The sequence below is a fragment of the Rhamphochromis longiceps genome, linkage group LG6 (assembly GCF_057381845.1).
Source record: "Rhamphochromis longiceps isolate RC_006_pf linkage group LG6, R_longiceps_female_GT1.1, whole genome shotgun sequence".
Classification (NCBI taxonomy): Eukaryota; Metazoa; Chordata; class Actinopteri; order Cichliformes; family Cichlidae; genus Rhamphochromis; species Rhamphochromis longiceps.
The window spans coordinates 2,854,593-2,867,335 of record NC_140562.1 but is presented as its reverse complement, the minus strand read 5'-3'; the positions used below and the strand labels follow the sequence as shown (position 1 = coordinate 2,867,335).

General features: G+C 48.6%; 1 protein-coding gene across 1 annotated transcript; it reads left to right on the top strand.

Annotated features, from left to right (window-relative positions):
- The first annotated feature begins 8,333 nt into the window (after positions 1–8,333).
- LOC146667259 (uncharacterized) lies at positions 8,334–11,483 on the top strand. Its single transcript, XM_085408371.1, has 5 exons — positions 8,334–9,215; positions 9,387–10,081; positions 10,133–10,697; positions 10,833–11,020; positions 11,404–11,483. The coding sequence occupies exons 1-5, from the start codon at positions 8,485–8,487 to the stop codon at positions 11,481–11,483; spliced, it is 2,259 nt and encodes a 752-aa protein (XP_085264497.1). The 5' UTR covers positions 8,334–8,484.
- Positions 11,484–12,743: the final 1,260 nt, after the last annotated feature.

The window sequence follows — 12,743 nt, the reverse complement described above, 5'->3', positions numbered from 1 at the left end:
ACAGTAATCAAGCCTACTAAAGATGAATGCATGGACTAGTTTTTCCAGGTCCTGTTGAGACATCAGATCTTTTATCCTTGAAATATTCTTGAGGTGATAGTAAGCTGACTTTGTTATTGTCTTAATGTGTTTTTCTAAGTTTAGGTCTGCATCCATCACTACACCCAAATTTCTCGCCTGGTTTGTGGTTTTTAGATGTATAGATTGAAGTTCTCTGGTGACCTGTAATCGTTTTTCTTTGGAAAACACACTCCTCATTCTGAACCTACACAACTCAGAGAAGAACACACACCTGAGGACAGTCAGGAAAAATGGGTGAAGAACTTTTCAGACCGGAATCTCACTGAACCTCAAAAGAGAGTACTAGCCAAAGGACTCAATTTTGCCATTTCTCCGCAACAGTTGCCCATAGTGGACCTCATCACAGCCACAGAATCTGCCAGACGGATTAATAAATTATCACAGACAGAACCAGAGCAAATCAAGATGAAAGTCTCAGCCACCCTCTCCAGTGCCAAAGTCCCTCCGTCTAACCTCACAATACAAGAAAAGAAGGCCGTTGCTTCCCCGATCAAAGACCACAAAATCATTATACTACCAGCGGATAAGGGAAGGTGCACCGTGGTCCTAAACACAATGGATTACCACACAAAGATCACTACTCTCCTCAGTGACAACAATACCTACGAAGCCTTAAAGCAAGACCCCACAAGCAGCTACAAAAAGAAAGTTATAGTTTGCCTTCAGGACCTTGAAAGGGACAAAATCATTGACCGCCTCACGTATCACCGCCTTTACCCAGGGGATGCCATACCCTGCATTTACAGATTTCCTAAGATCCATAAAGAAGGTGTCCCACTCAGACCTAGTGTCAGTAGCATCAACTCAGCCACTTACAACATTTCGAAACACCCTACTACCATCCTTGCACCTCTTGTGGGGAACACCCCACATCACATCAAGAGCTCCACCGACTACACCGACAAGGTCTAGAAACTTACCCATGTTTATTATATTTCATGTTTTTAGTAGTGATTTTAGAAGACCACAAGCAAGTTGTGCAGTAAACATAGTAGTCAGCTGGAGGTATGTTAATTTAATATATTTGACATTAAAAAAAGGATATTTATGCACTGCAATCTAATTTATATTGTATTGCCTCCTGCAGGACAGGCTGCACACATGGATTTGTCACTGTCTTTTACTCCTTCTCCTTTTCGTTGCGTTTTTCTCCCAAGTTAGTTTTAGAGTAGGGCCACCTTTTAAAACTGATTTTTTTTATTCAGGGTTTGTTTTTATCTTCACTGGGCTGGTGCAATATTAGCCGGGCAATGTGCAATCCCTGAGCTGGGCTCTTACCTTAGGGAGATTAGGTCTCGCAGAGGTGCTCCGTGTGGATTTGCTGTGATTGTAGTGCTACCAATTATTGCCTGAACTAAAACACTTAGTGCATGCAATAAGTGTTCTGTTGGGCTCGTATTTATTTGGGGTGGATTTGTTTCTTTTAAAGCAACGAGCATCTGGGCCCGCCGGGGGAGAGCAGGCCATCAGGTGATAGTTGCATTGCTGGCAGGTTGCACCAGTAAGAGTATATTGTGGTCATTAGTGACCTTTTTATTGTGATGTTTTAGGCGTATTGCAAACCCTTTTTCTTTAAAATAATAAACTTTAACGTATCCTGGCTGATATTGACCCTCTTGTCCCGTTTATTCTTGGCTCGTTCCTGCAAGAAATTTGGGCCTGAAAGTTTGCACGAGTAGTATAGAGGCCCCTGGCGGTTACTCTGTAGCTTTTACTCGCTACATATATACCAACAAGATAGTGTACATCACTGTCACAACAGCATTTGTTTTTCATTCAAAGGTTTTATGCCTTTTCCTATAATACCTGGTGGGCCGGTCTCTAGTCAAAATGCCCGGGCCGATTTTTTGTCCCGGTCCAGCCCTGCCTCACCCAGGAGGACCTACACTGTCTCCTTTTGATGTGGAGGAGCAGCGGTTCTACTTTGAACCTCTCCTGGATGGCCGAACACCTCATCCTATCTCTAAAGGAGAGTCCAGCCACCCTTCAGAGGAAGCCAATTTCCACCGCTTGTATCCGCAATCTCGTCCTTTTGGTCACTGCCCACAGCTCGTGACCATAGGTGAGAGTAGGGACGTAGATCGACTGATAAATTGAGAGTTTCGCTTTTACACTCAGCTCTCTCATTACCACAACAGACCAGTACAGCGTCCACAGCACTGCAGCCACAGCACCGATCCATCTGTTGATCTCCAGCTCCCTTCTCCCGTCACTTGTGAACAAGACCTCGAGATACTTAAACTCCTCCACTTGGGGCAATAACTCGTCCCTGACCCGGAGTGGGCACTCCACCCTTTTCCGGCTGAGGACCATGGCCTCAGATTTGGAGGTGCTGAGTCTCATTCCCACCGCTTCACACTCGGCTGCGAACAGTTCCAAAGCGAGGTGGAGGCCATCACCAAATGAATCCAACAGAACCACAAAAAGCAGAGATGAGATCCTGCGACCACCAAAGTGAAAGCCTTCCACCACTTGGCTAGACCTAGAAATTCTGTCCATAAAAATTATGAACAGAATCAGTGACAAAGGGCAGCCCTGGTGGAGCCCATCACCCATCAGGAACGAGTCTGACTTTTTTCCGGCTAAGCGGACCAAGCTCTTGCAATGGTTGTATAAGGATCAAATGGCCTGTAGCAATGGGCCAGACACCCCATACTCCCTGAGCACCCCCCACAGAACCCCCCAAGGGACACGGTCGAATGCCTTCTCCAAGTCCACAAAACACATGTAGACTGATTGGGCAAACTCCCATGCACCCTCAAGTATCCTTGAGAGGATGAAGAACTGGTCCAGTGTTCCACGACTAAGATGAAAACCACATTGTTCCTCCTGTATCTGAGGTTCAACTAACGGACGGACTCTTCTTTCCAGCACCTTGGCTTAGCCTTTCCCACGGAGGTTGGGGAGTGTGATCCCCCTATAGTTGGAATACACTATAGGGGGAACCGGGATCATCCGGTTCTCAACGGAAGGGATCGCTCCGGTGGGAACCACCACCCCTGTCTTCAAATCCAGAGGTACTGCCCCTGATCTCCACGCAACATTGCTGAGGCGTGTCAACCAAGACAGCCCTACAACATCCACAGCCTTCAGGAAGTCAGGGCGGACCTCATCCACACCAGGGGATTTGTTGAGCCGTCCCCCTAGTCCCCGCTTTATCCACGGAAGATGTGCCAATTGGATTAAGGAGGTCCTCAAAGTATTCCTTCCACCTCCTGACAATGTTCACAGTCAAAGTCAGCAGCGCTCCACCTGCACAGCACACAGGGTAGAGCACTGCTTTCCCCTCCTGAGTCACCTGACGGTTTGCTAGAATCTCTTTGAGGCAGTCTTTTTCTATGGCCTCTCCGAACTCCTCCCACACCCAAGTTTTTGCTTCAGTCACTGCCTGAGTCGCGTTCCACTTGGCCTGTCGGTACCTATCAGCTGCTTCCGGAGTCCCACAGGCTAGCCAAGCCCAACAGGACTCCTTCTTCAGCTTGGTGGCTCCCCACACCTCTGGTGAACACTATTTGGTTCAGGGGTTACCACCATGACAGGCACCTTGCGGCTGCTTTGGCAATGGAGGCGCTAAACGTGGTTCATTCAGACTCAATGTTACAGTTGATGAGGAGGACTCACAGGACTCCGAGGTCAGATGCATATCCCAGCTGTCATAGGGCAAGACCCTGGACAGGCCTCTAGTTTGTCGCAACCAATCACGCTCACATTCACACCTATGGGCAATTTGGATTAATCAATTAACCTATCCCCACAAACTGCATGTCTTTGGACGGTGAGAAACCCACACAAACACGGGGAGAACATGCAAGCTCCACACAGAAAGACCCCGGCCTGATGGTGGAATTGAACTCAGGACCTTCTTGCTGTGCGGCAACAGTGCTAACCACCGTGCCACTGTGCTGCCTCAACAGTCTAAACACGGCATTTAATCTGTTATTAGACTCAATTGGCTTCTCTCAAAATGTAAAAGAATCCACCCACCACTTTAATCACACTCTAGATCTTGTTTTAACATATGGCATAGAAACTGAACATTTAACAGTGTTTCCTGAAAACCCTCTGCTGTCTGATCATTTCCTGATAACAGTTAAATTCACAATAATTGATTACAGAGCCATAGTTAATAAATTTCATCACAATACATGTCTGTAACTACGTTTAAGGAGCATAACAATCCTTAAAATCCCTTCGATGTTGTCACGGGTAATGGGAAAATACGGACTCAGTCACGGAGCTCTGGATGTGAAGTAAACAGTACGTTTATTTACAGTACCCAAAAACAGTCTCAAAACACAAAGCGAAGTGCAAAATCCAACAGTGATCTTCTCCAAACTCCCAGTGGTGCACAGGTGAGTTTCCAAAGTGATGATCTGAGTGTGTGTTCTCCTCCGAGAGCTTAATTCCGCGGGCTCCTTCTCTCTTCTCTCCAACCTCCTGCTCCGTGTCTCTTCCTCCTATAAACGAGCGACAACAACAGGTGAGAAGGCTAGTCGGCTAAAGCTAAGTTGCAAGTGACAAACACTCTTAACTACCGAGCTTCAAGTACAATCCAGCGTCGACTGCCGTCTGGACACACAGTTAAATGCCTCAGCCCACGACAAAGGATGATTACTGACAGCTGGGTGGCAAATTAGGTGCAGGTGTGTCAGCCGCTGGGTGGAGACAACAAGGATGGGGAGGAGGAGAGAGAAACACACTCTCTCCTCCTCCCGGCAGGTCGCCGGGGAAGGACCGTCCCACCATGACAGATGTTGTCCTCTTAAATGCCATGTGTCAACACAATGCAGAGCAGCTATGTGAATTCTACTCCCACAAAGGTCGATTATCTTACATCTTCACTACATACGATTCTGGATATTGTAACTTCTCTTAAAAAAGAAAGCCTCAAATCAGAAGAATTTGACTACCTGGTATAACTTTCAAACATGCACGTTGAAATAAACAACTCGTTAGCTGGAGAGGAAAGGGCATCTCACTAATTTACAAGGTCTTCATTTGGTGCTCTTTAAAAAAATCCCCCTGTAATGCTAGAACATCTTACTATTCATCAGTGATTTAAGAAAATAAGAACAACTCCAGGTTTCTCTTCAGCTCTGTAGCCAGGCTGACAAACAGTCAGAGCTCTGTTGAGCCAACCATCCCTTTAACGTTAACTAGTAATGACTTCATGAACTTCTTCACAAATAAAATTTTAACCATTAGAGAAAAAATGACTCATAGCCATCTCTCAGAAGTAACATTATGCACAGATACTATCAATGCCACTGATATTTATTGAGACTCATTTTCTCCGGTTGATCTTTCTGAATGTTCAACAAACTGACCCCACTGCCCATTGTTCATCCAGTGGTGCTAGTTTCAGTCATTGTGCAAATGAGTTAATACAAGTCATACCATTTTGTGTTTTCACTATTAGTGTTTTTTAAACGTGGTGCTAAATGTTAAATGTTATTATTTAGGTTACTATAAAAACATGACAAATCTGTGCATGTTGACTTTTATTGCAGTGTTCACGTTTATTGCTGTTTCTCTCTTCAGAATAACTAATCTAACTTTGTCTTCATAGTTTAGTATATGCCACTCTTCCACATTTGTCTCTTTCTTATTCTCATCTCCTTTCATATTTGTCCCGTGTCAATCCCCCCCAGCCCCCACCTCCACAGGATAATCTGCAGCTGTAATCTACCATCATCTGTCATTGTTTCTCTGGATGGAACATTTGCAGCAAGGCCAGATTAACATCCCATGCTGTGACCTGAGCAGGGAGGACAGGGCAAAATACGCCCACTCATATACAGATAGATACAAACATAGAGTCATGTTTCAGTCACTCCCAAGGACATGTTAGGCACTTTGTTACTAGCAGCCTATAACAAAAAAAGTTCCCATTTCTTTAGTTGAATCTATGAAAAGGAGCATAAACCTGGTGTAGGACCAGGAAGATGCACTGTTCACTGAAGCATCATCAGATATGGTCTCAGTGGCTGTTGAGAAGCTAGAGAATGACTTTAGTGCAGTACTACCATGACATGTGATATTACAGTCACCAGCCACTTCATTAGGTTCAACCTGCTTAAATCCCCTTATGCCTGGAAGCTCTCTTAATTCTTAATGGCACAAATAGTGCAGGAAACATCACTGAAATGACCGTCATAGATTCTAGGACTCAAGGTTATCACATTTAGGTGTGCATTTATTTACAGTGCAATCACAAAGTGCTATATACAGTGGTGCAGGTGGGGGAGCGAGACTCCAGGGATCCAGGGAGAGGTAAGAAACATCCAGTCTTCACACACTCTTCACTGGCAGCCACAGGCTCACCAAAGTCCAGGAGGGAAATCCAGGGAGCTCTGCACAAGGAGACTGGGAACATGTTAGCATTCAGAGGCAAGACAACTAGAGCAGACGATGGTCAGTAGCCACAGTAACTGGAGAGAGTTCAACGATCCAGTGAAGACTGCAGTTCAGCCGCCATCTTAAGTAATGGCTGCGATGATGAGTTCATGAGTCGCAGGTGGCTGATTGTCAGCAGGTGTGTTGGCAAAAGGCAGACCAGCGGCGGAGTATCCTGCTGTATGACGCTAGTATTACCACAATAATCACTGAAGACAGAAAGTCATCACAATATTAATCCTTAATGACCTCATAATTTCATGCAAATTGTCCCTCTCTTTTCCTGAGAACCCCAGTTTCAGGAAGTTTTTGTCTGTTTGTTTACATGCTCTCACTGGCACAGATTATAAAGAACAACAAAATAAACTATCATAGCTGTGCAGATGACACACAAATATATATCACAATTCAATTCAATTCAATTTTATTTATATAGCGCCAAATCACAACAAAAGTCGCCTCAAGGCGCTTCATAGATACAGAGAAAAACCCAACAATCAAATGACCCCCTATGAGCAAGCACAATGTCACCAGGAGACCGAGGCCCTGTACAGGCTCTTGGTAAATGCATTGAGGAAATTAATGACTGGTTGTGCCACAATTTTCTCCAACTAAACAAAAACAAAACTGAGGTAATAGTCTTTGGCGCCAAAGAAAAACGATTACAGGTCACCAGAGAACTTCAATCTATACATCTAAAAACCACAAACCAGGCGAGAAATTTGGGTGTAGTGATGGATGCAGACCTAAACTTAGAAAAACACATTAAGACAATAACAAAGTCAGCTTACTATCACCTCAAGAATATTTCAAGGATAAAAGATCTGATGTCTCAACAGGACCTGGAAAAACTAGTCCATGCATTCATCTTTAGTAGGCTTGATTACTGTAACAGCATCTTTACAGGTCTACCTAAAAAATCAGTCAGACAACTACAGCTCATTCAGAACTCTGCTGCTCGAGTCCTCACTAAGACCAAAAAAGTGGACCACATCAGTCCAGCTCTGAGGTCCTTACACTGGCTGCCTGTCCGTCAGAGGATAGACTTTAAAGTTCTGATGCTGGCCTATAAAGCTCTGAATGGTTTAGGACCAAAATACATCAATGACCTCCTGACCCAGTATGAACCTTCCAGATCCCTCAGGTCATCTGGATCCGGTCTTTTATCAGTTCCCAGAGTCAGAACCAGACACGGAGAAGCTGCATTCAGCTTTTATGCTCCTTATATCTGGAACAAACTCCCAGAAAGCCTCAGATCAGCTGAAACACTCAGTTTATTTAAATCCAGGTTGAAGACTCACCTGTTCTCAGCTGCATTTGAATAAAGCACCAAATCCACACTTTAAGCTTAAATTTCAAAACTTACTGTCACAGACCCGGCTCTGGAGGACTCGGGGGTCCGTGACCAGTTTTGACTGTTGTTATTGTTGTTAGTATTATTATTATTTGGTGATGTGTGTTTTCTCCACAATGCTGTGTTAGTCTGTGTCCCACTCGTATGTATAGGCAGGGTGTGGCTGGAGGATGGAGCACAGCCACCTGCAGGCCTGATGGGTGTGGCCCTGCGAAGGACTGGCCACACCTGAAGTTCCTGCCACACCTGTTGGTGATCAGGGCTCGTCGGGGGAGCTACTTAGGAGAGTGTTGGAGCTCCCACCGGCACGGGATCATTGAGTTATCGTACCAAGTTAGTGTGTCAGCATATGTCTGTGTTGTTCGTATAGGCCCGCCGAGGGTTAGTGTTGACGGCTGCCTCTATGGTTTCGATGCAGGAGGAAGAGTGGTCCAAAAAGGCAGCACGCACGGGGTGTGCGGAAACACAACAGCGGGGAGCACGAGCACAGACGTCGGAGGGAAGCACGCACACGGGGTTCAAGGGAGCAACGGGGAGTTATTGTGTTTACAGCTTTTCACTGTGAATAAAGAGCACTGTTTGCATCGCAGAGTCTGCGTTTTGGGTCCTCCTTTCCCCACATCCCCACGGTCTGCCAGCCAGACCATGACAGAATGATCCCGCCAACCACCATGGACCCAGCAAACTCAGGAGTTGCCACGGAGGAGAGATCGCTCACGCAGCTATGGGATTACTGCCGGAGCGTAATCCAGGCTGTAGACCCACACAAGAGACATATACAGGTAGTGTTCTTTGACAATTATCTCTCATCCACTACCTTCACCATGAACTTTTTGGACATTAACAACCTTAGGCTATTGGTCACTATTTTACGAGAGAGCTCTAGTTTTGATTTATTCGGCTTGGGCAGTCCGAGCAAGGAAGGTTCGGCTGCTCACCTAGAAACTCTAGCCGCTTGGTTTTTTGCGCATCGGCGGAGGACTTTCCCATCGATGCTTGTGACACAATTGTTTGATCCTCCATTACAGAAGGGATGTCGCACTCGCCATCATCACCCCATTACACCTCAACCCACTCCTGCGGTTTCAGTCCGGTCAGCTGGCGACGGACCGACAGCACTCATTACCGCAGTGAGTAAACCCGACTCATTTGTGTCTATTAATCCTGTCATTGAAAATCAAAACACAGATGAACAGCAGAGGACTGTTTCCTTACACCCGGCCCCGCCTTCACGGAGGAGAAGGCGTCCTCGCAAGCAGCGTTCAGCCACCTCTACACTCACTCCTGTGCTGGTCGAAGACTCAGGACCAGCGGCTCTGGACGCCACAGTGAGTAAAATGGACTCTGCCGGTGTCGTAAATTCCCTTCCTGTGAACATGGACATAGAGACTATAGCCACTACGGCAATTAACAATGGAGAAACTGTAAGAGGTGTAACTGAACTCCCAGTGGGGATTTTTGGACCATCGACGGACGAATGTGGCCTGAGTGCTAATGCTGGGGCAGAATTTTGCATAGACAGCCCTGAGGTAGTTAGCTCAGAGTCGGTGGGGTCAGAAACTGTTTGCTTTACCTCCAAAAACTCAGAAGATGTTCACTCTGAGACTGTGAGCTGGGAGCTAGGGAGTTCACAGCATACAGACCCAGATGACTTTTTGGCTCAGTCTGGCCATATGGAGACAGAAGTTCTCCCCAGGGCTTCCCCAGAGGCCGAACTGGAGGCCTCAGTTGCCTCTGGACCCCTGGAATTTGTTGAGCCAGCTGTAACATTCTCATCCTCTCCACCCTTCATAATAGCAATATCACCCTCAACTCAGTCCGCTGCCCAGCTAGTAACGGAGTCTGGTGCCCAGCTGGTGACTGAGTCTTCAGTCCGGTCAGCCTCTCACCTTCATCCTCAGTTGGAGGTCGATATGCCTGCTGGACCACCTCTGCCATCATTTCACCCGTCTGTCCCTGCATCGCTGTCCAGTCCACCGGGAGCAGCTGCCGCACCATCATCACCTCCTCCCTCTGCAGCTACTTCTCCACCAGAGTCCCATCAGACTGCAGCGACCGCAGCACTCTCGGCTTCGCCATCTGCATCACCTACTCTACCTTCACCTTCCCCACCTGCAGACACCGCATCACCATCTTCACCTCCAGATCGACCGTCAGTAGCTGTAGCGCAGCCGGAGGTGCTCAGGGTGCTCGGAGAGCGGGAGGAGCCCGCTCTGCCCGAGCCGGAGCTCAGCGGGCGGGAGGAGCTCAGCGAGCCGGAGCAGCTCAGCGAGCAGGAGCAGCTCAGCGAACCACCAGCAGAGGAGCTCGGCGAGCGGAAGGAACAACCGGCGCTGCCAGCCGAGGAGGAGCTCGGCGAGCCGAGGGAGCTCTCGCTGCCAGCCGCCGAGGAGGAGCTCTCGCTGCCAGCCGCCGAGGAGGAGCTCTCGCTGCCAGCAGCCGAGGAGGAGCTCTCGCTGCCAGCAGCCGAGGAGGGGCTTTCGCTGCCAGCCGAGGAGGGACCCGCTCAGCCGGAGCCGGAGGTCAGCGAACCGGAGGGACCTCCACTTCTGGCGCGGCCTCCACGCCATCCACGCCATCCACGTCCTCTGCATCCACGTCAGCGACCAGCGCGTCATGAACCGTGTGCCACACCTCGCTGTTGCTCACCGGAGGAGCAGCGCCGCCACCGGACCCGGGGCAGGCCGCCGGAGGAGCCGCAGCGCTGCTACCGTCACTGGATCCCGGGCAGGCCGCCTGGGGAGCAGCGCCGCCGCCTTCGGACCCGGGGCAGGCCGCCGGAGGAGCAGCAGCGCCGCTACCGCCTCTGGATCCCGGGCAGGCCGCCTGGGGAGCAGCGCCGCCGCCTTCGGACCCGGGGCAGGCCGCCGGAGGAGCAGCAGCACCGCTACCGCCTCTGGATCCCGGGCAGGCCGCCTGGGGAGCAGCGCCACCGCCGTCGGACCCAGGGCAGGCCGCCGGAGGAGCAGCAGCGCCGCTACCGCCACTGGATCCCGGGCAGGCCGCCTGGGGAGCAGCGCCGCCGCTACTGGGCCCAGGGCTCGCCACCGGAGGGGCAGCAGTGCCGCCGCCACTGGAGCAGTGGCAGGCCCCCAGAACCGTTTTTCTGCTGTTGCCGGACCCGTGGCCGTCCGCCGGAGCTGCAATGTCGCCACCATTGGACTCGAGGTAGGCCCCCTGAACTCTTTTGTTATGTTGATGGGCTGCCTGAGACTGTTTTGTGGCATTTTTTCTTTTTGTTGCTCTGCTACGGGATGCGCGGTCGGACTCTGGGACTGTGACCTTGGGGGGGGGGTTGTTTTCTTTGGGGGTTTTTGCTTGTTTTGGTTCTGCCCTCCGTCCTGGACCTCCCGCCGCCCGCCCTGGGTTGGTTGTACTGCTTTTGGTTTGTGTTTTTGGGTCGTTGGGAGCTGACCCTTAGAGGGGGGGTACTGTCACGGACCCGGCTCTGGAGGACTCGGGGGTCCGTGACCAGTTTTGACTGTTGTTATTGTTGTTAGTATTATTATTATTTGGTGATGTGTGTTTTCTCCACAATGCTGTGTTAGTCTGTGTCCCACTCGTATGTATAGGCAGGGTGTGGCTGGAGGATGGAGCACAGCCACCTGCAGGCCTGATGGGTGTGGCCCTGCGAAGGACTGGCAACACCTGAAGTTCCTGCCACACCTGTTGGTGATCAGGGCTCGTCGGGGGAGCTACTTAGGAGAGTGTTGGAGCTCCCACCGGCACGGGATCATTGAGTTATCGTACCAAGTTAGTGTGTCAGCATATGTCTGTGTTGTTCGTATAGGCCCGCCGAGGGTTAGTGTTGACGGCTGCCTCTATGGTTTCGATGCAGGAGGAAGAGTGGTCCAAAAAGGCAGCACGCACGGGGTGTGCGGAAACACAACAGCGGGGAGCACGAGCACAGACGTCGGAGGGAAGCACGCACACGGGGTTCAAGGGAGCAACGGGGAGTTATTGTGTTTACAGCTTTTCACTGTGAATAAAGAGCACTGTTTGCATCGCAGAGTCTGCGTTTTGGGTCCTCCTTTCCCCACATCCCCACGGTCTGCCAGCCAGACCGTGACACTTACATTCTAACTACTGATTTTATCTGTTGTTCTGATTTTATCTACTTTTTTTAAATCAATTTTAAATCGTGCTTTTTATTGTTTTTGTTTTTTAATGTCTCTATAAAGCACTTTGAATGACTTTGTTGTTGAATTGTGCTATACAAATAAACTTGCCTTGCCTATGGTTGAGGAAAGATCCCAGTCCCATGAGTCGAAACTCATGTTCAAAATCCAGCTCCTCACATACAAGGTCTTAAATAATCAGGCCCCATCTTATCTTAATGACCTTGTTGTACCATATCACCCTATTAGAGCACTTCGCTCTCGCTCTGCAGGCCTACTTGTTGTTCCTAGAGTATTTAAAAGTAGAATGGGAGGGAGAGCCTTCAGTTTTCAGGCCCCTCTTCTGTGGAACCAGCTTCCAGTTTGGATTCAGGAGACAGACACTATCTCTACTTTCAAGATTAGGCTTCAAACTTTCCTTTTTGCTAAAGCATATAGTTAGGGCTGGACCAGGTGACCCTGAATCCTCCCCTAGTTATGTTCAGTGTTGGGAAGGTTACTTTCAAAATGTATTCCACTCCATTACAGATTACATGCCCCAAAATCTATTTTGTAACGTATTCCGTTACGTTACTCAATGAGAGTAAGGTATTCTGAATATTTTGGATGGATAATATATTATCATATTTTTTACAACTACATGAATGTACTGTTGCTGTGTGATTTATTACTATTACTGAAGGATACTCGTCATTCCAATACCAACTCAATTTTAAAATCTTAAAATGAAATGAGTAACAGGGTGGACATTAGGTAAGGCTGCACTTTTTGCTGCGATCTTGTATAGAAAACTA

Bases quoted from the DNA above. Each gene is read 5' to 3' on its own strand.
- LOC146667259 (XM_085408371.1), top strand. From the start codon at position 8,485: ATGATCCCGCCAACCACCATGGACCCAGCAAACTCAGGAGTTGCCACG. The intron at 10,698-10,832 runs GCCGGAGGAGCA...GATCCCGGGCAG, and splicing joins CTTCGGACCCGGGGCAGGCC to GCCGCCTGGGGAGCAGCGCC. The intron at 11,021-11,403 runs GTTATGTTGATG...TCGTATGTATAG, and splicing joins TAGGCCCCCTGAACTCTTTT to GCAGGGTGTGGCTGGAGGAT.